Source organism: Alexandromys fortis, unplaced genomic scaffold (assembly GCF_014885135.2).
Source record: "Alexandromys fortis isolate MF-2015 unplaced genomic scaffold, M_Fortis_MF-2015_v1.1 scaffold_14, whole genome shotgun sequence".
NCBI classification, from domain to species: Eukaryota; Metazoa; Chordata; class Mammalia; order Rodentia; family Cricetidae; genus Alexandromys; species Alexandromys fortis.
In genome coordinates, this window is record NW_026067910.1 from 18,264,919 (window position 1) to 18,291,683 (window position 26,765).

Sequence of the window (26,765 nt, forward strand, 5' to 3'; positions counted from 1 at the left end):
TGTTTATGCTGCATTTGTTTAACTCTGTGAAGTTGTGATTCTTTGCCTGTCTAAAACACCTGGTGGTCTAATGGAAGCGGGGACAGGCCAATAGCGAGGCGGGAGCAAGGACAGGTGGGGCTGGCAGGCAGAGAGGATAAACAAAAGGAAAAACAAGACAGGAGGGAGCAGGAGAACAAGGAGACCAGGACACCAGGGGTCAGCTACTGCTGCAAGCCACGGAGAAAGAAGTCAAGAAAGGCATACAGAAACAGAGAAAGATAAAAACCCAGAGACAAAAGGTAGTTGGGATAATTTAAGTTAAGAAAAGCGGGCAAGAAATAAGCCAAGCCAAGGCCGGGCATTCAGAACTAAGAATAAGCCTCTGTGTGGGATTTATTTATGAGCCGGGTAGTGGGTCCCTCAAAAACACAAAAGAGGAAAACATTACACAGAACCCTGTAATGAGCATAGCAAAAAAAAAAAAAGGCCCTTTAGACATAGAAAAATTGCTTAAGAAGTATCACCAAAGTTCAGTGATATCAAGACAACCAGACACAAGACTAGAATGCCACACCGCCCACTGGACAGTATTTAAGCAGAGACCAAGAGCAATGCTCTGCTCTGCATATTTGGAGACACCCACCTTGATTTGCCCTGCGGCTGGAGAGTCTCCCCCAGGATCCAGAATCAGAGACATTCTGCTCGAGATTGGACCTTACCTTCAGCTGAGACCCACAGGTGAGCAGATTTGAGGAGATAAGCTTAGGACCGTAGTTAGGAATTTGGAGTATGAACCTTGCGTGATGACCCTCGGCATGATAAAATATAACTTTTGCTGTATCAACTATGTTTAACTGCTTGCTTGCAACAACGCCCAGGCCCAAATCAACCAACCTCCACCACCAAAACCAAACCCCAAAAACGCTACCATTTGTCCCTAGCTGGGAAAAACCAGTTGTAGTTTGTAAAAAGGTAAAAAGCATTCCTATCCTACTTTTTTTTTACTTTTTTAAATTGCTTCCGCTTCTATTTTACTCAGATACGAAGGAACCTGTTGTGCAAAACTCAGTAGATGATTTCCAATTATCGAGCTATTCCGACTTGTAACTATTATACTGCTGTTTAAAAAAAAATAATTCAGACTGCGTCCCAATTTGGTTTTTCTTTCCTCCTTCTTCCTCTTTTTTGGGGGGGGGCGGGGGTAAAGCAAACTAAATAAAGCATCTCTTTATAGCGGCGTACAAGACCTTGTACATTTCGCTCTTCCCACATATTTTGCAATCAGAACTGTGTTTTCAAAGCTCCAGGCTAAACCAAACACTCGGGTTCTCAAGAGACAACAGGCCAAGGAATGCTTTCAGGCGGTCCCAATCTCGCCCCTCGAAGCGTGGGACGGGAAGGGCCGCGCCGCAGGAAATCACGGAGGGCTGCCAGAGGTCGGAGCCCAGCTTGGCCCCGGGGACGGCCCCGCCTTTCGGGCCGGGGCCCCAATCCGGGTTCCCGCGCCCCGCCGGGTCGGCCCCTTCCGGCTCCTCCCAAAGCGGCGGGCGCCGGGGATGTTGCGCCTTGCGGGGCTCCGCGCCTCCGCAGGCCTGGCCGCCGCGGCCAGGGCCCCCGCCGCCCCTCGCCCCCCGGGCCTCCGCCTTCGTCTCCTCCGCGCCGCGACCATGGAGCGCCCCGCTGCGGGTGAGAGCGAGCGCACCGCCCTGCGCGCCCCGGGCCGCCTCTGCCGTGGGGCGGGCTTGCCACCCTGCTCCGCCTCCCAGGCCTCCCGCTGCCCCACGCCCCTCGCGTTCCTCCCCCTCCTGCATCCGACTCTGTGCTGACCCTGAAGCCCGGTGCACTCCGGTGGTCAGGGTGATGTGCTTGCCCGGATGCGTCTGGATGCACCTCCCCACACCGCGGGTGGCGAGGGGTGTGATCCCACGAGTCGTAGTTTTTTTTTTTTTTTTTTTTTTTTTTTTTTTTTTGTAAATCTCTTAGGATCTCGTGACGACCCATGGCCCAAAGTTTTTGCAACACACCCCTTCCTACTGGGTTGGGGCAGTAAACAAAACCAAGAAAAAAAAAAAGCCAAAATCTTCATTTTATTTTTTATGGCAAATAGAAATGTTTGAACACCATCTTGTATCATTTAGGGTTTTATTCGAGGTATGGGAACGAGCTCTACTGGCGCCCAGAAGGGACTTCAGCTTGGCTCAGCGTTTGCTATGTGCTGAATTTGGGTAGGAATTAGGGGGAAAAAAAGGTGCTCATCAAGATCATTATATCATTGTATATAAACGTATACAAGGCATAAGAATATTAAAATACGTTGTACAAACATGCTAAATATGTAAATATAAATTAGGTAAATAGTGTAAATGTGTTTATAACTTTCATGTGAGTGGAAAGATACAAAGTGTCGCTGCTTGAGATGATTTTTTTTTTTAATGAGGTGCAGGGGCGTGGTTAATAGGGCAGATACGGAAGGAGGGAGGACTCTTCCCGCCCATTTACACAGTGTGGCTTGGCAGTTTAGGATGCTGTTAGCACGGCTTTATGTCTCTTCCATATAGTAACAAAGCTTAAAGTGCTTGTCGAAGTACCTTCCTGCACTTTAAGCTTTGTTACTGCTTTGGCAATTTGCACTGCTTTGGCATTTTCTCCTTAATCATTTAGATTGTTTCCTTTTCGGGATGAAGATGGGGAAGCTTGAAGTTTAAACATTTCTGGAGACCTGCTGTGCTGCTGCTCTTAGCTAAATCGGAGTAGCTGGGCCACAATGAAAGACAGGCCCTTTCTATAGCTATTTAGCTCGGGGGTTAGAAGAGAGCCTTGCTTACCGGGGCTGTGTATCATTGTTGAGATATGAAGCCTGTTTTGTATGACTTAGGCAATCTGTCTTTATGTTTACTGTCCGCCTGACTTTGACGATCCCATTGGCTGAAGTGGACCTATGAGTTGAATATTTGGGCGTCGGTGTACGGTTTTAGGAGACACTTTAAATATACACGTTCATGGTTTTTCTTATAAAAGAAATATTCAATTTAAAATTTTGTACAGCCGTTGGAAAGTGTTTAGCATTCAGAAGTACTTTTCAGCCATTAGTCTTCTTTTTTTCTAACTGTAAATCTTGAGAGCATGCAGTTTCCCCTCTGCCTTGTAATTAATCTCCTGTTTATTTTTGTAATGCGGGGAGCAAACCTAGGACTTTGTGCTCACTAAGTCTACAAGAGCCAGACCCTTCACCACATATTTTTTTGTTTTGTTTTGTAAGATTTATTTATTTATACAGTGTTCTGCCTGCATGTAGCCTGCAGGCCAGATGAGGGCACCAGATTTCATTATAGATGGTTGTGAGCCACCATGTGGTTGCTGGGAATTGAACTCAGGACCTTTGGAAGAGCTGCCAATGCTCTTAACCTCTGAGCCAGCTCAGCAGCCCCCATATATCTGTTTTTTTTTGCTTTGTTTTTGTTTTTTTTTAATCATCTTTCTCCTATTGTTACACTTGCCCCTCATAACTGTTACTGTTGATCACCAGAGTCTCCAGAATGAGCATGCAGTGTTTCTCTTCTTTGACATTTATGTTGCCCCCCCTCCTCTCCCCTTGTCCTTTTACTTCAAGCAAGGTTGTGAGGAGTCTTATTTGAGTGTATATGATATTAACCCAGATTTTTCAACCCTCTTCTTGCCCCTGATCTATTGGCACATTGCTTTCTGAAAGATCTGCCTCAGTTTACAGTGCTGCAGCCAGTATATGGTAAGGGCACAGGGCATTGTTGATTCTGGAAATTGTGGGTCATGTGACAGAGTCACTTGATCCAGATGGCAGTTCCTGAACCTATGTCCTCCTGGGAAAGTTACTAAACCATCTGCTGGTGTAAGAATAGTCTTCCCTGATAGCATAATTGTATAAATTAAGTGAGTTACTTCCCAAAATGCTTCTAACTGAGTGTGCCTGGCCTAACGCTCCTGTTTGAATGTTGGTTAGTATTAATAATGCTAGTTTCCAGTTTTGATTCATGTTTGTTACTAGTGTAACATTTATCCCTGTGGTTATTTGAATTTGTGGAAAAGATAAATTTTGTTTTAAATAATGACATATTAAAATTTGGGTGACTTTTTAAAATGTTTTGTGCCATTTAGCTCAGGCTAGGACAGCCCATCCTCCTGCCTTTGCCCCGCCAAGTTCTGGGGTTGCATGTGTGACTCAACATGCCTGTCCTAGGCGACTTCATTTATTTATTTACTGTGTAGAGTTGAATCTCAGCCTGGTACAAGGTACAAGGGCAAACAAGGACTGTCCCATGGTGGTATATCCCAAGCTTCATTAACTTTTAATTTGAGACAGAAATCTCACTAAGTTAGTTGTATAGAGTTCTTTTAAATTTACAGTCCTGTCTCAGCTCCCCAAATATCTGGGGTTATATATATGTAACAGGCCCAGCATATTTAAGCAACATCATAGCAGTCAAAACAATGAATTTATTGTTTACATGCGTAAGGATCAACTGTTTTAAGGCAGTTTTTTCGAAAGCATTTTTTGCAGTTGTAAAGAAAAATAAGTCATGACAGTTGCAGAAATATAGATGCAACTGGAAATTTTAATTATCTTAAGAGAAATAAACAGGACTCAGAAAAATACCTGTATATTTTCTCTCATGTGTGGGAGCTGAATTAAAATTATATATGTTTATATATGTGTGCTTGTAGGTCATGGAATTAGAGAGGGGGTTGTGATGGGGAGGAAGGGATTCTAAAGGTGGTAGACAGTACAGACTAATGAAACCTATGTAACAGGAAAGAGAAGGATTAACTGGAGGAAGATGGGGAAGCAGCTGGAGGTGGGCGGGGTGAACCATTATGAGCAAAGGACAACAATACCTATGGATGAAGATGCCATAGTAGAACCCAATAATTTGCTAACCCCAAAATTAAAGTCATAAAGAAGAAAGAAGTGTCATAAAGAAGAAAGAAAAGAAAAAAGTCATCAGTGACATTCTCTTTTTGGAGTTAATGAGTCTTGTATGCAATAATTCTATTCTCTAAAAATGGAAGATAGTTTGTATTTTAAGTTCTTTTGTCAGTTTTGATATATTATTGCTTTTGAGTTTAATGTGTTTTTTTTTTAAATGATGACAAGTAGGTGGGTATTGTTGTGTTCTACTGTAATTCCTAAGAATTACAGTGGGGTGGGAAAATTCAAGTTCAAGATCATCCTTAGCTACATGGTGAGTTTGAGGCCAGCTTAGAGTTTAGGAGACCTTGTCTCAAAAAATGCAAAACCAAAACCAAGAAAGCGAACGTACACACAGACAAAAGATGCAGAATGCTATAGAGTAAATCATATTATGTCTCCTTTTTTTTTCTTGTATTGGTTAGTTCCTAGGTTTGGTTTTGGTGTGTGGGATTGAACCCAGGGCCAGGCGTGTTAGGCAAGCACTCTGGCTAAGCTGCATCCCCCACCCCCATTTCTTAGTGGTTATTTTTGTGCCCTTTATTCATTCTGTGAAAATGAGGGAGCCTGCCGTGTTCAAAGGCTGCTGTTAAATACCATTGTTTTTCATGGGTATCAATACGGCTGCACTACAGTGAATTAGGAACCACTCCCAGGTGTGTACTTTGTGCAGTCGTTCAGTAAAAATTTGTAGGGTACCTGCGGCGAGCTGGTTCTGTGCTAGGAGTGGAAGAATCAAAGGGGCACTGAAGGAACAGAGAGGAGGGTACCGTGTTTGCTGATAATTGTTGGAAGTTTCCACTTTCACCAAGTGTCCTAATTAAAGTGGTAGGTTGTTTCATCGCTTTGGTTTAGAATCTCAAGGAGAGGACAGACAAGTGGAGAGCAATAGAGTCATGTCCTTCTGGTGTGGCCAAAGGGATCTCTAGGTTCCTGGAAGGAAACTGGATTGCTGGCACCCTTAGTGGCTTTTTTACTTTGTGATTGATCATACCTTATTGAAATCCATCATTTAGAGGAGGATCAAGGGATAGGAAAAGTGAGAGTTTTGGCAGTAGCTTTCCAACTTCCCTTGCACTGTAGAATCACCCAGAAGCTTTTAAAGAATCGTGGAGGCTGACTTGGTCTACTCCACTGTAGACCTGGTCTGATTGGCTTGGGGTGGGATCCAGATCCTGATGAGTTTGGGGCTGCTATGAGAGTCTTCCCTTGGCTTCATCAAGTGACTCCCTTAGCAGTTGCTTTGCTTGCTTGGTGGAGATGCTTAATTGATCTTACGAGATACAAAAATTAAACCCGATTAAGGACTTCTTAAAGAATGACTTAATCACCATGCTATTTTAATTATTCTCTTCGCTTTTAGAATGTATGACAACCCAGAAGCCAGTTTCCTCTGTTTTGTATATTGCCAAGAATCAGTGCTGTAAGAGTTCATTGTCAAGCGGCAAATGCTGTAAGGGGAAAATAGGCCTTAAAATATACCTGGCCTGCTGAACATCATTGCTTAGCAACAAAGTCCCCTCTAGAGTATTGGGTCTTTTATCTCAAGATCATGGGGCTACCTGGAAGTTAGGACTCCAACATCACAAGAGGGGACCATGCCTCATGTGCCTAGTCTGGGAAGAGTCAACACCCAAAATTTGAACATTTCTAATGAATGTTCACTGCTTTCCCGAATAGCTGTCAGGAAGGAAAGTTGAACAGAGAAAACATGATTCTAACCACATCCCTCAGACTCTGTGGGTTCTGGAGACCCACCCCACACCCTGTCTCCTTGTCTCTGCGATCCTGAACCCATTCCAAATCCTGCCTCCTTCTCAGAGATCCTGAACTCACTCCGCACCCTGCCTCCTTGGCTCTGCTATCCTGAACCTACCCTACACCCTGCCTCCTTGCCTGAGATCCTGAACCCATCCAAGCCCTGCTTCCTTGGCTCTGAGATCCTGAACCAACCCCATGCCCTGCCTTTTTGCCTCTGAGATTCTGAACTCATCCCATGCTCGGCTTCCTTGGCTCTGAGAGCCTATGCCTTGCCTTCTTATCTCTGAGATCCTAAACCCACCCCACACCCGGTTTCCTTGTCTGAGAGCCTGAAACCACCCCATGCCCTGCCTCCTTGACTCTGAGAGCCTGAACCCACCCCATGCCCTGCCTCCTTGTCTGAGAGCCTGAACCCACCCCACGCCCTGCCTCCTTGGCTCTGAGAGCCTGAACCCGTCACATGCCCTGCCTCTTTGGCTCTGAGAGCTGCCCTTCAGTCACAGTAGTAGGAATGATGGCCAACTTTTGCACCATCATGGGGTTGAGAGGTTGTACTTGAAGCCATTGTGAGTCAGGAACTTTCCGTGCAACACATGGACTAAGGAAATAGTATTGGCGTGCTAGGATCATATTGGGACTGTGCCCTGTCACTGAATGCTTGGATAGAGAAAAAATTAGAGTTATAGTTGGGTTTATGTACTTCTTTCATTTTAATTTCTATGCAGTCTTCATATGTTATGGGTAGTAGTTTATAGGCGATATGTTTAATTGTATTCTGATTTTTATTCAGTCTTCATGTATGTTATGGGTAATAGTGTATAGGTAATATGTTTAGTTGTATAAGCACTTTAAAAATTCTTTACCATTGATATTGTTATTTTGAGTTGCAGTCTTAGTCTGTAGCCCAGGCTAGCTTTGAGTTCAGCGTTCTTCTGTGTGCTAGGATTAGAGGCATGTGTGCATTCCTGTGCCTGGCTTACAAGTGCTCTTTTGTTGAAAGATTTTGTGTGTGTGTGTGTGTGTGTGTGTGTGTGTGTGTATAAGCTGCCTGGTGGGTGATGGTCCTTTACATGGAGCTGCCTGTGAAAATTCAAGATCCATATTGATCTCTTCAAACTGTTAAGTTTAAGCTGCATTTGTGTTTTTAAAATGCTACTATACACGCAGAAAGCTAACATTCGACTTAGTCTCATGATTTTCAAGTACTCTGAGCTTGTAAGGAGACTTATAGTAACCTAAAATTTGTTGAACATATATGTACCAGACACTCTGTCTTAGTTAATTTTCTGTTGCTGTAAGGAGCAGCTTATAAAAGAGAACATTTAATTGGGGGCCTTCCTTGCTTGTGGTTTCATGGGCTGAATAATCCATGACCATCATCTCTCTCAGGGAGCATGGCAGCAGGCAGGCGTGCATGGCACCGTCATCTCAGGGAGCATGGCAGCAGGCAGGCGTGCATGGCACCGTCATCTCAGGGAGCATGGCAGCAGGCGGGCGTGCATGGCACCGTCATCTCGGGGAGCATGGCAGCAGGCGGGCGTGCATGGCACCGTCATCTCGGGGAGCATGGCAGCAGGCAGGCGTGCATGGCACCGTCATCTCGGGGAGCATGGCAGCAGGCAGGCGTGCATGGCACCATCATCTCTCTCAGGGAGCATGGCAGCAGGCAGGCGTGCATGCATGCATGGCACTGGAGTAGTAGCTGAGAGTTTATATGTTCAGACAACAACCATGAGGCAGAGAAACATAGGGAAGGAGGGAGGGAGAGAAAGAGGGAGAGCAAGAGAGCGAGAGAGAGCACCCTCATTGGGAATGCCATGGCATGGGTTTTGGAACCTCAAAGCCACTCCTGGTGGCGTATCTCCTCCAGAAAGGCCACACTTTTAATCTTTCCGAAATAGTTCTACCAAATGGGGATAAAGCATTCAAATATAGGAGCCTATGCGGGCCATTCTCATTCAAACCTCTGCACACTCATACTTCCTAAAGTCTGAATTGTATAAATAGCATTATTAAGAAAACACTTTTAGTGTCTTTATGATATTGAACATGACTGGGAAAGGTACTATCCTTTTTTTAAAATCCAGAAAACAGGTTGGGTGGGTGTGTTTGAATAATTTTAGAAATCACTCAAATTGTAATAAAAATTTGTATTTTAGTATGCATATTAACTATGAACTATTATGAGAATTATTATATTGTAAAATATAACATATATTTCTTAGAGTACTGGGGCCTTACACTTTGCTAGGAAGGCTCTGTGCCACTGATCTGTTTCCAGCCTTCTTTTTTACTTCTTTTCTGTCTGGAGGAGGAGAAGGTAGAGGAGCTAGAGTTTATGATTTGTTTGTTTGTTTGCTTACTTCTAAAGTTTATGTTTTTAAAACCAAGACTAGTGATGTTCAGGTTGGCATTGAACTCAGGCTGTGGAAGGACTTGAAGTTGAGACCATCCTGTCTTCTAATCACTAGGATTAGAAGTTTGCAGTCCCAGTTTGCAGACAATATTCTTTTTTTTTTTGTTTTATTTATTTAGATTTTTGGGATGCCAGAGATTGAAACTAGGGCCTTGTTCATATGAGGTACTATACTTCTGAGCTATCTCCCAGAGTAAGTAAGTCACTTTATATATGTTTATGTGTATATTATGTATGTATATCATATACACACATTCACATTATATATACATTTATATTTTAAAAGATTTACTTATAATGTGTGCATGTGTGTGTATATGTGCATGTTTGTACATACACGTGTCTATGTGCACAAGTGCTCCTGAATGTATGTATGGTGGAGTATCCAGGTGCCTAAGGAGGCTAGAAGAGAGTGAAATTTCCAGAACTGGAGTTTACAGGCAGTGGGTGAGCTTTCAGATGTGGGTGCTTGGAGCTGGACACTGGGAAATGAACCCAGGTTCTCTGGAAGAGCAACAAGTGCTATTAACCACTGAGTCATGTCTCTAGCCCTGTAAGGAGCCACCTCCTCCTCCTTCAGATTTATTATTTTATTTTGTGTGTCTGTCTCATTTGCTGTGTCTTATGTCTGTGTACTAGAAGTTTACAGTGCCTTTGGAAGTCAGGAGAAGGTGTTGGATCCTCTGGAACTGGAATTAACAGATTGCTCTGAGCCATGTGGGTACTGGGAACTGAACCAGATCTTCTGGAAGAGCAGCCAGTTCTCTTAACCCCTGAGCCATCTCTCCGGGCATGCAAGCCATATTCTTAATGAAATGTGTTTTGCAATTATTGCATTTGAAAATAGAGGATTACAGCAGCAGGAAATGCATGTTTTCTTTTATAGTCTTCGGGGCAGGTCGGTCTTCACTGATTACACCGGGTGAAAATTATGTAAGTATTCCTGGGTTTTCTTCAGTCCAAATAACATTTGTGTCTGTCAGTAGAGGTGTGGTGAATAATGGTACCGGGGAGACAACTGACAGGTAAACTTGGCATTAACTTTATCAGTTGAAGTCTTCCTTTCCTAAGCCCTCCACCCACAACATTGTGGCTGTTCCACCCCTAACAAGAAGACAAAGACCAAATGTGAAGTGTGACTTAGTGCATGACATGGGAGGGCTGTTACAAAACACTGTGAGGGTGATTCGATCTCATAGCTGAATTTCATAAATGCATAGTTAGAACCATGTATTGAACAATCTCTTGCATATGTGGGAGGATATGTGTGCTGTGACCTATGGATGGAGGTCAGGAAACAATCAGAATCAGTTTTCTCTACCCCATTCATGGTTCTGGGGATCCAGCTCAGGTGGCCAGACCTTCCCGGCAGGAGCTTTTACCCACTAAGCCGCCTCAAGCATTTTTAACTTGATTCCCAGTGTTAAGTTTAATGGTGGAGTGGAAGAATTTATGGAAGAAAAAAAAAAGACTAGAGCTTATAGAGATTAGAACACAAAATGTGAGTGAGAAGGAATGAGAGGGCAAAGTGTGTGTGTGTGTGCATGTGTCTATGTGTGTGTGACCGTCATCAAATTACACTGTGTTCATGTATGGAAATGTCATAATGAAACCTGTAATGTGTAATTAATATATGCTAATAAAAACATTAAACGATACATTTTAAAGTTCCCTATATAGCTAACATTACTGAAAATGAACATGAGAAGACACAATAAACAAGTGAACACTTTGTTGCCATTTGTTGCCAGAAGATGTGAAAAAAATGTGGCTTTTAAAAGATGGAAGATTATAGATTTTCTCTGTTGTCATCTATGCCGGATTGAACACTGCACTTCAGAAAAGGACTAAAGCTTTAGAAAGCTTACTGTTTTTTTTTAAATTAAAGATTTATTTATTAAGTATATACACAGTGTTCTGCTTGCATGTACACCTGCATGACAGAAGGGGGCTCTAGATCTTAGTACAGATGGCTATAAGCCCCCATGTGGTTGCTGGGAACTAAACTCAGGACCTCTCAAGAGCAGCCAGTGCACTTAACCTCTTAGCCATCTCTCCAGCCCTGAAAGCTTACTGTTTAATGTCACAATGCACCTTTAAAAACAAGCCTGTGGCCGGGCGATGGTGGCGCACGCCTTTAATCCCAGCACTCGGGAGGTAGAGGCAGGCGGATCTCTGTGAGTTCAAGACCAGCCTGGTCTACAAGAGCTAGTTCCAGGACAGGCTCCAAAACCACAGAGAAACCCTGTCTCGAAAAACAAACAAACAAACAAAAAAACAAGCCTGTGCTAAAAGAGCAAGTCATAGCTTCTCTTCATGCAGGATGCTATATATTGTTCGCTTAGCTGAGGTGTTTTGGTTTCTGGATAGGAGTTCAACAATGGATAATCTTTGTTTCTTTCTCTGGTTTGTTATAGGAGAAATAAATTCCCATGAATGTGAAAGCGTGTTAAGCAAAGACAAAGTCTCAGGGGAATTAGAAGGCAGCACTGTGGACTCTCTGACGGACATGCCGTTTGCTACTGTAGATATTCAAGATGATTGTGGAAGTAAGTACTGTATTATTTAAACAAATATTTAGAAGCGGTGGACAGTACATTTAGTCATGCACTTCATCTTTATTTCATTTTAAATACTTGTCATACTTTTGAGTGCTAACCGTTATCTGATTCTTTGTTGTCAAAACTCGTAGATCACAAATTGGCTAGAAACCCAGGAAACATCCAGAAAATGTTTGGTGTTGCTGTTCTTTGCCGCTGAATGGGGAATGGGAGTCATTTTGCTGATAGGAATAGCCCAGCCTGCTTCCCACAGGAGATGGGGGAGAGTTTTAGTTTCACTGATCATAGTCATCTAGATTGTCAATTCTAAACAATCAAGCAACATTTTAAAAATTACACTTTTTGTTTGTGTGGATATATATGTATGTCTGCATGTATGTAGGTAGATAGGTGTGAGTGTGTGCATGCCAAAACACATGTGGAGGTCAGAGGACAACTTGAGGGAATTGGTTCTCTCTCTTCTCTATGTAGGTCCTGGGAATTGAACTCAGACTCTCAGGCTTGGTGGCAAGCACCCTTACCTGTTGCGCTATCTCTCCAGCCCACATTTAAATCAAGATTCATAACAAAATATTTGAGAGTTAGTTACATGGCTTTCCTAAATGTGAAATTCAGCTTTATAGAAGCTGTTAATCCTTATTTTATTGTAGGAGGAGGGCCTGCTTGTTCGTCCCAGCCACCAGGCAAGCTTAGCCCTGAAATAACCACACAAAAACTGTATTAATTAAATCACTGCTTGGCCCATTAGCTCTAACTTTTATTTATTTTTATTTTTATATTTATTTATTATATTTCTTTTTATTTTTTTAACTTTTTAAAAAAATTTTTCCATTCAATTATTTACACTTCCTCCCTTCCTTCCATTTCCCTCACACTCCCCCACACTCCCTCTTCCCTCTCCTACCCTGCTTGAGAAAGGGCAGGGAACCCTGCCCTGTGGGAAGTCCAAGGCTCCCCCCACCCCCACATCCAGGCCTAGGGAGCTGTGCATCCATATAGACTAGGGTCCCCCAAAGCCAGAACATGCCGTAACAAGAAGTCCCAATGCCTTTATCAATGGCTTCTCAGTCAACCCCCATTGTCAGCCACAATCAGAGAGTTCGGTTTGATCACATACTCATTCAGACCCAGTCCAGCTGAATTTGGTGAGCTCCTATAGAACAGGCACACTGCCTCAGCTGGTGGACCATTCCCTTGTGGTCCTGACTTCTTTGCTTGTCTTCTCCCTTCTTCTGCCTTTCAACTGGACTTTGGGAGCTCAACTCTTTTTTTTTTTTTAATATTTATTTATTATGTATACAATATTCTGTCTGTGTGTATGCCTGTAGGCCAGAAGAGGGCACCAGACCCCAGTACAGATGGTTGTGAGCCACCACGCGGTTGCTGGGAATTAAACTCAGGACTTTTGGAAGAGCAGGCAATGCTCTTAACCTCTGAGTCATCTCTCCAGCCCCGGGAGCTCAACTCTTACAACTTAATTTAACCCATCTCCATTAATCTGTGCATCACCACGAAGTCGTGGCCTACCAGCAAAGTTTTAGCATGTCTATCTCCAGTGGTGGCAGCTCCATGGTTCCATGGTGTCTCTTACTCCACCCTTTCTCCCAGCATTCAGTTCTGTCTTCCTTGCTTACCTAAGTTCTGCCTTATCAACAGGTCAAGGCAATTTCTTTATTCATTAACCAAGAAAAGCAACACACAGACAGAAGGACCTCCTACACCATTTTATGTCTTCAAAATTCATTTTGTTCATGTGTGTATGTTTTGAGACTGTCTCCTGGCCCTCAGAGCAGCTTCACAGTCATTATGTAGTTAAGACTGGCCTGAACTTCTCTGATCCTCCTGCCCTCATAAGCATTGGAACATAAGCATGCATCACTGTGTCGGGCTTCTTCACACAGAGTTATTATATAACTATTGGGGATTTTGAGATAGAGGAAATGACCATTTTATTATCTATTAACTAGTTAAGGCATATCTTGAAAAATTTAAAATATAAAACAAAAAATTACCTAAATTTTTTGTATAGAAAAGATTTATCTTAGTATATACAGATATCAGAGATTATGCTGTGTCAGTTAAAAAGAGATAAATTATGTTCTGTGTCCTTTATATAATTAGTTGGGAAGACAAATGCTGCATACAGTAATGTGTCCTGCATAATGAATGGCTATGCTCTGAGACTAGGCTATTTGTTTTTTTATGATGTAATTCTTTATTGATTCTTTGGAGTTTCACATCATGCACCCCATTCCTGCTCACCTCCCAGTCTCTCCATACCCTCCCTTCACCCCTGCAGCATCCTCCCCAAAGAAATTCCCCATTCCCAAATCAATTAAAAACAGCACACATACACAACACTACCTGACCCTCCATCTTTCCAACACCTCTTCGCTCCTTCTAGTGGCACTGGGTGCTGCGGTGTGTCACTCAGTAGATCCTTTTGTCCAGGCAGCCCCACCCACAGAATGTTCCCTGCAGTGAGTCATTGGTCTGGTCCAAGTCCTCTGGCACACCATCATCACTGGACAGTCACCAAACTCCTCTCAGATATCCTGTTGTTGTCCTGAGTCTTGGACATCCCGTGGTTATCTTTCTACAGGACCAGTCACTCCAAGCACTGTAGATGGGGTAGATGTCAGGGTGGGCCGACCCATTAGGCTATTATTATTTGTCTGAACATCATAGAGAATGCTGCCGACTCAGATGGTTGTGATATCACTGGGTGACTAAGGTGACTTTTTTTTTTTTTTTTTTTGGTAAAGGTAGTGACTCTATGTGTAGTCCCGGTTGGCCTTGAACTTAGTAGCTTTCCCCTTCTTAGCCTTTCCAAGTCCTGGACTTGCACATGAACAGAGTCACTCCCAGCCTACTTGAAAGATTTTTATCTGCTTAAGTAACAAGAAAGGAAACATCAAAACAAACTCTAATTTATTCTCAGCATTTTAATTAAGAGCAAGTGTGGAAACAATCAACCCACAATAACAGATGGAGTACTTAATTAAATTAAATTAATTTCTCTTCTAATTCACTCCTTTGTAGTTTTTGAATGAATAAGTAGAATTGAGGAGAAATTAGATAATTTACATAAGATGACACGTGGTGCTTTGGTTAAAAAAAAAAATCTGCGGTTGAGAAAGTAATGGCCCTTGTCACTGACATCAAGTTTATCAGTGTACAATAAAAGGCTACTAAAGTCATTATGAAAATTAACAAGTATAATAAATTAAGTTTATGAGTTTGCAAGTGTATTTCCATGGATGACTTTTTGCTAACCAGTAAAATTACTATAAATAATCTGGTGAAAGATTCAGAGCAAACAGCCAAAGTTTTTTGCACTTTGTGACCTCAAGTCACTGATTTTATCGGTAAACTAGATGATTATATAAATATTTGCTTTTTATCTTTTCATGTGAAAGCAAGCAAATGGAATAACAGCAAGCTGTGCTTCGGAACACAGACTGTGTTCCCAAAGTTGGGAGGAAAATGAAGTCAGGGAGTGAGAAAGCAGAGGGATGCTGTGTTTTGGTTCTACAGATAAACTTGGTAAATACCAAGAAGATCCTATAAACGAGAGAAAACATGACAGTGGCTCACAGTGACACAGGTGGAGTGTGTCAAAGGGCACTGGATTAAAGGCAGAAAACTCCAAACACACTATATGGGTATAAAATTGTACCAAGTGCACATGAGTGATTATTTTTTAGAATAATGGTTCTCTAACTTCTCCACAGGTAACTGAATTCTGGTTTTAATTTTTTCTTTTTTAGAATCATTATGAAATGGTGGGTTTGATCATATCTGATAAAATTCACACTACCAAATTTTTTATTCAATTTGGTGCTCACATTATCTCCTCTTTAGCCTATGGAGAGATTTGTAAATTTATATTAGAGCCTGTCTGACATGATCCACTTGCTACAGTTTGGATCATGAATATCCTCAGTGGCCTGAGAACTAGGTCACCAGTTTTGCTGGGAAGTGGTGGGACATCGTGTTAGGAGGAAGTGGGCTAACAGAAGGAAGCTAGGTCACAGGGAATGGGTGAAATAAGCAAATACAAACCAACCAATCAACAATCCACTTTCATAGTGGTAGAAAAACCATGATGCCAGACATAATGGCTCATGCTCATAGTCTTGAACTTGGTGGCCTAAGAAGGGATATTGGTTTATATAGCAAAAAACAAAACAAAAACAATGAGAAAAAAAAAAACCCAACCCTTTGGCATGTAGCAGAGAATGCTTGTTATTGTTACCCTACCTAAGGTATAAATCTGCCTGACCTCCTTTTGTAAATAAAGCTTTATTGGGACACAGCTATATCCTTTGATTTGTTTTGTCAGAGTTAGGTAGCTGCAAGACAGACCCTGTGGTCTGCAAAGCTCAAACCATTTACAGTTTTGTTCTTTATGGAAATTCTTGCTGACTCTTGCTTTACATTTGAAAATGACAATTATATATGATTGCTGATTATTATATACACTGCATGACGTCTTCCTTTTTCAACTTTGTTGTCTTTGTTTAAATGTGTGAGATACTTTCTCACTTTGTTTTCCTCTAGTCACTGACGGACCTCAAGCAAATTCAAAGAGAAGCAAAGAAAATGAAGGCATCAAGAATGAGCACATAAAGAAGAGGAAAAAACCCTCGAAAGATTATCAACCCAACTATTTCTTGTCTGTTCCGATCATCAACAAAAAGGTGATAGTCTCTTAAGAACCTTTTACTATGAAGTTTTATTCTAAACTATCTTTAAAGTGTACTAAATGTTTGTCAGCCCAGTTGCTTTGAGAGTCTAACAGTCTTTGATAACATTTTAGTAATGCATAATTTAAATGTTTAATTTAAATTTTAAAATCTCCTAGTTCTGCCAGGCAGAGATTGTATGCCTTTAATCCCAGTAGGAAAATTTCACATTTAAGTTATAGCAAGTTGTTTATATAATAGTTGTGATTATTTAATTTTTTTTTTCAAATTTAATGATAACATGGCCAGGTGGAAGTCAGACCCTTGGCGACCAAATGGTAGACAGAAGACAGTGACTTCCCTGAAGACATGACTTGTGTCCAGAAGAGAAACCAGGTTTTTTTTTTTTTAATTATTATTTGTTGCTTAGAGATCATTTCATTAAAGCCTCCCAATGTGTTCAGATACGAGGGAGATATGAGGGTAATCAGGTTGTGATACCTGCAGGCTCACTGCTTGCCAGGGTTGATTTGGTCGATCTAAAAGCCATGCTCACAGGCCCCTGTCAAGATCATTTCCAAAGTCTTGCTTAGTGGAGGAGGCTCTGAGAGGCAGAGAGCAGCGAGCATGTGGGAGGAGAGGACTCTGAAGCCTTTGGAAAGATAGGAAACGGGGTGTCTTACTTCATGGGCCTTCATGTGATGGGTATCTTTGCAGTATTGTTTCTTTAAACATTCTTCGTTGCTAAGTAGGTTGAGTATCCCTTGCTCAAAACGCCAGAGACCAGGAATGTGACGTATTTTGGACTCGTCGGGTATTTATATGTACATAATGAATCTTGGGGTGAGATCTAAGCCTAAACAGGGAGCATCTGTTCCTCATCCTACCTTCTTCACATGTCCTGAAGGGAATCTAATGCATGGTTCCCAGTGCTTCTGGGTCTTGACTACACCCGGATGATATCAGATATGAAAAATTTCCCTTGCATTATGTTTTGGATTTGAATCATTTTAGATTTTAAGTTTTTGGATGAGGAATACTCAACCTATACTAACTTAAGATTGCATATCAAACTCAGTATAAATCTATTAAAATCTGAAAAATCAGTGTTGTATAAATACAATGGAACCAGTCAGTGATTTCATACTGAGATTTTTTTTTTCCTGTATAGCTTTTGGAGCCCATCTTAGAACACGCTCTGTAGATCAGGCTGACCTAGAACTCATAGAGATTCATCTACCTCTGCCTCCCAAGTGCTTGGATTAAAGGCGTGTGCCACCACCACTTAGCGAGATAGTCTTAAATAGAAAAAAAAAATACTGTATCTAACTGTATCTAATGCTGTGATGTGGGAATGAGAACACCTGGGAAGAATACGTCCTCCACAAGGCTGACTGCCTTTACATTTTAGCCTAAGGGCACGGCCAGATCCGAATCTCACTCTGACTCCACAGACTCTCTTTGGCCAGTGGTTCTCAACCCGGGGGTTGCAACCTCTTTGGGTGTCAAATGGCCCTTTCACAGAAATCACCTAAGACCATTGGAAAGCATATATATTTACAAAATTCATAACTAGCAAAATTATAGTTATAAAGTAGCAATGAATAATTTTATGGCTGGGGAACAGTAGTAAAGGGTTGCAGCATTAGGAAGGTTGGGGGACCACTGGACTAGGCAGTCTTTTAGTCTTTTAGTGTTGCTGAGGATTCAATCCAGGGTCGTATATTTGCTAGGTTCGTGCTCTACCACTAAGCTATAATCTGAGACCTGCAAAGAATTTTAAGTCAAATAAATAAACACCAGAGAAAAACCAGCTAAGTTTTGTTGGCTCATTCTAAGAAGTACCCCATCTTTGAGATAGAGTTTAACTAGAGAGACAACACCTTAAGGAGAGAAAAATGACCTCAGGTTTATGTGATGGGTTTTCTAGCAGTAAGGTAGTTCTTGGAAGTGTTTAGGTGACACCCAGCTGAGAGTATGAGCTGTTGCACATCATCTTTAGCTGCTCGTCCATTGTTTGCCTTGGTTTCCTCTTGCTTTAGGGCTGTGTACACATGGACAATAGGCCAGAGCAGGAAGCGAAGCTCTGTTGCTTTAGTGGGCAGATGGAAGCCAGGCTGCAGGAGGAAACCAAGTGGTAGACAGCTGGAGTGACTTCCCTGAAGACACATGACTTCTTGCTAGCGGAGAAGCCAGGTTTTGATTCGTTGCTTAGCAACCATTCCACTAAAGAGTCTCCCAGTGTGTTTAGATATGAGTGAGGGTAATCAGCTTGTGATACCTGTTAGCCCATTGATCACCAGGATTGATTTGATTGATCCAGATGGCTAGGCAGGTGCCTCTTCCTCCCTCACCACCCTGACTGCGTGCCTTCCTAAGCTGTGTGGTTGGTAAAAAAGAAAGACCTTCCCTAATAGGGGAGGGCTGGTCTTTGTCAAGGGTATATGAGTGGCTGCACCCCTGCTAGAACCTCCAAGTAAGCTCTCAACGTTTGATTTGCACTTCTTCGCCTTAACTAGGTAGTTCATTTTGTTGGTTGATTGTACCTGTGGTTGCATCGAGAGGGCCTCATAATGTTAGGAATATGCTGTGCCACTAAACTGTATCCCCAGCTTTCTTACTTTCCTGTTGAGAGAGGACTTCTCTTCATTGTCTGTGCTGGCCTTGGACCTGTGACCTCCCTGCTTCAGCCTCCTGGGGAGCTGAGATTCCATGCCTAGGCGCAGGAGGCCATTGGACTCACATTTCTCCCTTCATGCTTCTCTGTTCTTTGCATCCATCCTTGGGTGTCTCCCCCCTTGCTGTCAGTGCTTGACTCGTCTGCATTTCCAGTGAGGGTTGGTGGGGGGGGGTGGGTGGGGTACAGTGCAGGGAGAAGGGGCCAAGCCAAATAAGGCAGAGGAACTCTTCCAGTTTTTCACAGGATGTGGTCCACAGGGCAGGAGGGAGGAAGGATGATGGAGTCCTGTGTGGCTTAGAGTTCACAGACCTGGTAGCCTGCCACCAGTCTTGCAAACTCTTCTGGTTCAGGTGACTACATTCTGAGTTTCAGTTTGGTCAGGGGATAGGTCTAACCTCAAATGCTTCTTTTTCCAGGCCCCATGTTGCACACCCCACCTGCTTGCTTACTTCAGGCTTTCCCCATTGACACCGGGATAGAGATGTACTCTGAACCCCCTTTAAAGATGGCTGTTCTCACCTTCTCCACTTTAGTCCCTCTTTCTCTTTGAGCCTCTCGTCTTCTTGACCAGGTCGCCTCCCCTCTTCTCATTCCATTCTTAGTTAGAGCTTATTATTCCATTCTAAGTTAATGCTTAGTTAGAGGTCGTTATAGTTTCTGATTGTCATTTGTCATTCTTGCAGTTTAATTTTTTTTTTCCTTACAAGATGTTTTATTGTGTTCTCAGTGCCTAGATGGGTGCTTTCCAGGAGAGAGTAGGTGCTGGCATTTACTGGCATTTACAGACACAGCTTCCCTTCCTACTGTATTTCAGGGACCTAAGAACATTTCCACCATACCAAGCTAAAATCAAAACTCTTTTTTTTTTTTTTTTAAATGTGGTGCTAGGGTTTGAACTCAGGTCCTCACATATACTAGACAAATGTTTTCAGTTCTAGCCCCCAAAGTCTTAAAAGTAATAAATACAAATGCTGATTTTGTGATGTAATATGAATAACAACTGATTTTAGTGGGGTAGAGTACCTTATATCCACGGGCAATGCAGCCTAATTTAATGCTGCTGTCCTGGGAGACTTACTTTCTGGAGAGATAAGTTTATCATGCTTACATGTGTATATGGGGAGAAGACGTAAGAACTGGACAAGAGGAGGACATATGTATCAATTCTTCTGCAGAGTTTTTCATTTGTCTGTTTTAAAGTATCTAATGTTCACTTTCTTTTTAAACGACTTAGGAGGCTGGGTAGGAAGGCCTGGGAAAGAAGGCCTGTTTGTCACATTGTTTCAATGGAAGAATGTATTCCAAGTTCCAGTTTAGTGACCTGCAAACAGGCTCTTGGGAGCCAGTACATTCACAATGAGTTGCTCTACTTTTGGCCTCAGCTTCTTGGCACCCAGTTTTAAAGGAAAAAGAGAGAGAGAGAGAGAGAGAGAGAGAGAGAGAGAGAGAGAGAGAGAGAGAGAGAGAGAGAGAAAGCATTCAGAATTACATGGCTCTTTGATTTCAAACATGTTTTTAGTAGTTTAGAATACTTTGTTGTGGAAATTTTTCATTTCATGTTTTTAAGAAGTAGGATTGGTAAATACATTAGAATTGAAGGGAGGTAATATCCTAACTGGTAGTGTAGGAGTGTGTGTTTTGCGGTTAACATGTAATTACATTTTAGTTTAAGAGAAGGAAAAGATTTGATGGCTTGTAATAAAGCTTGTTCTTTAATGGCTATGGCTGTATAATTATTTATCTGGCTGTTGCCCATGTGTGGTTTTATGTGCTTGCATATGAGAGGTAATATGTTGTCTCCGTAACAAAGTAGCTGAGATTACTGATTCATAAAGAGAAATGCTATTTTGGCTCCCAGCTTTGGAAGTTGCAGTCCTTGATGGATTGGCATTACTTTGGGGCCTAAGGCAAAATAACACCACAGCTTGGAGCTTGTGGTGGAACGAAACTTCTTTCTTGGCAAAAGATAGAGGATTGAACTTGGGTACGGAAATCCCTTCAAGGACACTCCGCCAGTGACCCACTGACCTCTTTACTGGGCTCCTAAGGGGTCACATTCAAAAGTGCCACCCTGGGAACTAAGGCTGACACATGGGCCTTTGGGGGGCGGTCATGATCAGAACTATCACAAACAAATCAGCATTGAAAGGCAGGCAAGAACTCATCATACTGCTGAAATCAGGAGTATACTAATTTTAGAATGATTTTTTGTATGCTAATGGACAAATTTTCTTCAGGACTTTTAAAAGCATTTAATGTCATGTTTCTTCATTTTTGTTATGTGAAAGTTGCTAGTCCTAATGAACTATGGGAGATTAGTGAATTCAGTCCTAAAAATAGAAAAGTATTTGAAAAAACACTTTTCTGTTTAAGGCTGATCTTTTTACTTATATTCCACTATTGCTATTAGTTCTTCAAATACTTTTCATGGTTGTTGACAGGCAATGAGAGTATTTAGCTCTCTCTGTGTATTTTACTTGCATTTATGTCTGTGTATCACATGCATGTCCAGTGCCTGTAGAGGCCAGAAGAGGGCATCAGACCCCCTGGGCCTGGAGTTAACAGATGGCTGTGAGCTGCCATGTGGGTGCTGAGAATCTGACTCAGGTCCTCTGGAAGAGCAGCCAGGGCTCTCAATCTCTGAGGCATCTCTCTAGCCCCTGAGAGTATTTAGCTATGAAGAAAAGTTGGGTGGCATGCATATCACATGCATTTTCCCTCTTTTTTTTTTTTTTTTGGTTTTTCGAGACAGGGTTTCTCTGTGGCTTTGGAGCCTGTCCTGGAACTAGCTCTGTAGACCAGGCTGGTCTCGAACTCACAGAGATCCGCCTGCCTCTGCCTCCCGAGTGCTGGGATTAAAGGCGTGCGCCACCACCGCCCGGCTGCATTTTCCCTCTTGTCTCAGAAATCAAACCTAGGTCATCATGTATGCTAGGCAATACACTACCAATGAGTTATCCCCAACGTCCTAGATAGCATCCTGACAAAATTCTAATAACTCTTAACAAGGCAACAGACTTAGCAATGATATGCTAGCAACTTGGAAGACTTTTAAAACCAAGGTCACAAGGTGAGGTCAAAGATAGTCTTCTATGGTGTACTAGATTATAGCATGTCTCTTTTGTAGAAGCATGCTAATTTATGCCATTTTTAAAACTTACATATATGTTGAGTTAATTAGAAGGTTTCAAAGATGTAAAGATGGCTTTTCTAATTGCGTCAGTGTAGGGTTTTGGACTATGACGTAGTGGTGATATTTACCAGACGAGGATGTGCTTTCCAGTTAACTCAGCGAGTAGAATATCTAAGATGTCAGCCAAGTTTTTATTTGTAGATGTTTCTTTTAGTGTCACATCTAAGTTACACTGTTAGGATTGGTTTAGAGATGTACTTTGTGCAGTTACACCAGTGGCAGGGGATTAGGATGATGGATAAGGTTTAATGGTGTTGGAGAATTTTAAACAGTGACTATAAAAATTAGTTTCTTTTAATAACATGCAGTTAAGATTCTGGAGTGTTTTTCTTGTCCTTTAAAGATTGTAATTAGGAATAAAAAGCATTTAAAAAGTCTTAAGATGATATAAGTGAATCTATAAATTAATTAGAAAAATCAAAGCATGGTTAGAAATATGTGACTTGATTAGATTAACTTTTACATTTTCATAGATTTGAGGTTAATCCTATATTACAAGTATCATGTGGCTTCATGGAAATAATAGTCTTCAAAGCATTTTACAGTTTTTGATTTCTAAGTTTTACAATTACTAGACAATTCAAAGACACACAGGGTCTAAAACCATCTCACCATGCAAGACGTTGCACTAAAATGCTGAAGATGAGCATGAGGCCAACTTTATTTGACCTAAAACCTGCTCCTAGTTATCTTCTCATCAAGAGGGTTCTGGCAGAATTTTTATAAGTTGATATAAAGGGAAAACTATCAGGAAGAAATTTGGACCGAGACCTGGAGTACTCTCCAAGTCCACAGAAACCTCTCTGTAACCTCTAAGCTGTCAGTCAAGGGGACCCTTGGACTGTCTTTACTCTTCCATGTGAGGGGGAAATTCCTACAGCCAAGATTGGGACCTAAGCAATGGACCATTTCTTGATAGATCTGAAGTTTCTCTATGGCGCCTTTTGATGCTGTCAGAGTACATGCTGTAAGAGAAGAAATGAGTTATTTCAGATTCTATTTTGGTAGGGAACATAGTATCAGATTCTATGCATGTTAAGTAAGTGAATTTTCCCATGAATTGCAAGACTGACAGTGTAATGCTTGAGACAGATAAGATGGGCCTTTAGTGAACCCATAGGGTATACAGTCTGTGTGTAGAGATGATCATTAACGGCAAAAAATACTGGCTTTCATCTACCGGAATACCACAGAAGGAAACGCAGAGGTCCACTGCTGTGAACTGGTTCAAACCTGCAGAGACACATCAGATAACAGTGTTAGGGTCCAGAACCACCAGAATCCTAGAAATATAATTTCATTTATTGCAGATAAGTAGACAGAAACCTGCTTCCTCTTAGGTTTTTACTTAGTAGTATTGGAGTACCTCAGGCATCAGTTGGTAGGAGCTATTACATAACCTTGTTTTGACACCCACCCCACCCCCATGCAATCAGTGATAGTCTTTGGACTGTCTACAGTTTTAGGGAGTGGGGCAATTGAAGCAATGCCAGTTTACTTGAATATTTTATACCTCAACTTTTTCCTATGCTGGTTGAAGAGGAAACCCATAAGTGGCTGGGGTTTTAGAGAGGTCTGGGTTTCTATTTTATCAGCTTCTGTTTTTGAAGAACAGAGTAGCCCTCAGACTTCAGAGGGTCAGGGAACTCTGGAACGTTTTCTTCCTCCAAAGAGAATGTTATGCATCCCCTCAGGTTAGAAAGCTCTTTCCATCCCACTGTCACACAGTGTGCTTGTGTGTGTGTGTGTGTGGGGGGGGTGTGGTGGTGGTGTGCAGAAGACCTGGGAACTGGTCACACAGAGATTCTCTGGATTTGATTTGAACCCCATCCTCTCCCACTTTTTTTTATATGGAGGGGTTTGTTGATTTACTATAGCAGAGTGTAAAGGAGGGCGGGTGGCTTTGTTGTCTTCCAGTAGTGGGTACACGATTTCTCCACTGATTTTGTTGTCTTCCAGTAGTGGGTACACGATTTCTCCACTGATTTTGTTGTCTTCCAGTAGTGGCTCCACGATTTCTCCACTGATTTTGTTGTCGTCCAGTAGTGGATACACCACTGATTTTGGTTTGCCCGTGCTTATGAAAGTGTGTGTCACTGGAGTACTGTAGTAGCCCCATCAGCATTGACCTTTCTTTCAACAGTCGAGACCCCGAGGGTTCACCTGATGGCGATGTGTCCATACCAAAAGGCATAGTTTCTCAGGGAGACTGGTAGCGTAATGGGCAGTGTTTTTTCTTTTAATGTGACTGTATAATAGTGACAGAAATCTATAGGATCAGGGTTTCTTGGTTTAAGACCTCTTGAGGTAAGACTTGAGGCGAAAACCTCTTGGTCTTTGTCCCTATAGCATTTTTCAGTCACAAGGACATGAGGCTCTGCATTCTTTTTCTTATTTATTTTTGTTATATTTTATTTAGCTTGTGTGACCAGAGGAAGCTTGTAGGAGTCATTCTCTTTTTGCAGCTTGTGGGTCATGGGGACTGAACTCAGATCCTCAGGGCTGGTGACCGGTGCCTTCACTCATGGACGGCACTGGTCCTCATCTTGTTCTGATTCTCTTAGACTGTTTGGCTGCGGTTCAGTCTTAGGTTTCTCTGCAGGTCACCAAGCCCTCTGACGAACATCCATAGAAGTCATTTCAGTGCCAGTAAGCAATGCTACTGCTTTGAGTCTGGTTAACTTTGGTGTGTGAAGTTTTTATTTATTTGTAAGATTTTCCTTTTTGTAATAGCAAGGTTTATAGAATTAAAAAGAGAAACACTCAAGCTGTGTTTTTAATGAAAATGTTTAACGAGAAGAGTTGTAATCTAGCACTGCGATGGGAGTGAGTCATCTGTTTTCCTGCTTACATGACTGAATAATGACAATGGGAATAGCCCACGTAGGCCTTTCGGCTGTTGTCAGCCTGGAAGCACCTTTGGAAGAGCAGTCGGTATCTTACTCAGGCATATTCTACCTGCTGGAGCTATAATGGACCTGGTGCCTTCCTTAGTTTGGTGCCTCGATGTCCCTGGAGGTCCCTGGGGTCCTCCTTTGAGGTCTGCTTCTGCCACTAAACTCTTAGAGGAAAATCTTGGGCCCAATATCATTTTTTAAAAGTTTGAATAAGGAACAGTTTGTTAATCGGGGACACCAGACTTAAAAGAGGTTTAGTCAGAGGCAGGTATTTATAGGAAAACCGTGGGGGTAAAATAAAGAAGTTGATTGCATGTACGGAGTTGCCTTTTATGGGTCACCTTGTTAGAACACCCCTAGTCACATCATCGTCGTATGTTCGTTGGGCGCTTGTGATTGGCTGAGCTTAACTTGTGTTTCTAACAAGACCAGAAATGACTAGAAATGACGTGAGTCAATTTTTGCTGATTTTTTTTTTCTTTTTCAGTTTAAGCAGAGTTGAGGCTATTTTTAATCTCCTTGGACAATTTTCAAGTTTCAGTTTACCATGGTCTATGGAGATGGGTATAGGAGCTAGGAGCTAGGAAATGGCCTCACGGAGAGAGATGGACGTTGTTCTGACCACAGAAAGTACAGTGGGAATTTGTAACACGGAACAGGGATAAAGTCAGTGGATAGAACATTGCTAAGAAGAAGCATGGCTTGACAGAATCACAAAGGCAGGCCACAGGGAAGGTGGTCAGGATACCAAGGATGGGAGATTTTCTCTTGAAGTGACTTCACAAGATTCTTACTCAGAATGGGTTCTACAAGAACAAAGGAGAACCAGTGGGGCCCAATTAAGCAGTGGACTTGGAGCCTGGTTCAAGGGAAAGTCTAGGTCCCAGGACAGTGTCTTATGATTTGCTCAGTACATTCCACAAATAATGGGGCCATTGTTGAGGATAACACAGCGGCTCCAGAATCAGAGCAGCCTGCTATGCTCGGGCCCTGAGCTCTCCTCACCCCTCCCTTTCTGTTCTGTTTTATTGGATGCTGTCTCTATTGCCTGCCCAGCGTTTCCTTTTCTCTTAATAATTCTGCTGTCCCAAGGCTTTTTACGAATTCTCTCAGGCCTCTCTCTGGGCTTGCTATTATACTTTAGATTGCTCTCCAGTGCACTGACATTTACAGCTGGGCTAGCATCTGTGGCTCTAACAGGAAATGGAGGACGGAGATACATCCTGCCTCTTCCTGTTCCAGAGGAACCGGTACTGAGAGGGAAGACAGATGAGCAGCCTGGCCTGCGGACTTTCTCCTGGATGCATACTGTCATAGTTTGGGTTTCCTTCAGTTTTGTCTCCATGGTTATGCCCCCTCACAAGTTAGGAAAAAAATGCCAGCAGTCGTTCTTATTGGAATTCCTCCTATCCTAGAGAATCTTAAAAGCTGTGAGGAATAGGTCCAGCCATTCACTGTGGGACAAATAAATATTACTTCTAACAGAAATGGAATGTTGTCTGCTGATTTGGCCTTTCTCTGGAAGAATAAAGCTTTTTTTCTTAGGAATGGTCATGATTAGTGAGTCAGACGCTTAGTACAAGGGCACATTTCTAAAAGGAGGTGCTGCCATGGGGATTTTTCCCACTCAGTCTGCAAAATAAGA

At 42.2% G+C, this 26,765-nt stretch overlaps 1 protein-coding gene across 3 annotated transcripts in view; it reads left to right on the top strand.

Moving 5' to 3' along the window:
* Positions 1–574: 574 nt before the first annotated feature.
* LOC126499136 (A-kinase anchor protein 7-like) overlaps positions 575–26,765 on the top strand; it is a 75,671-nt gene continuing 49,480 nt past the window's right edge. The window contains exons 1-4 of one of the 3 annotated variants that reach the window (XM_050138200.1): positions 1,534–1,668; positions 9,221–9,298; positions 11,519–11,650; positions 16,226–16,365. In XM_050138200.1, coding sequence (XP_049994157.1) covers positions 9,262–9,298; positions 11,519–11,650; positions 16,226–16,365 — 309 coding nt within the window. In that variant the 5' untranslated portion in view covers positions 1,534–1,668; positions 9,221–9,261. Of the gene's footprint in view, positions 721–1,510; positions 1,669–9,220; positions 9,299–11,518; positions 11,651–16,225; positions 16,366–26,765 lie in introns of those variants that run through there. The other 2 variants (XM_050138199.1, XM_050138198.1) reach the window with 2 other exon arrangements.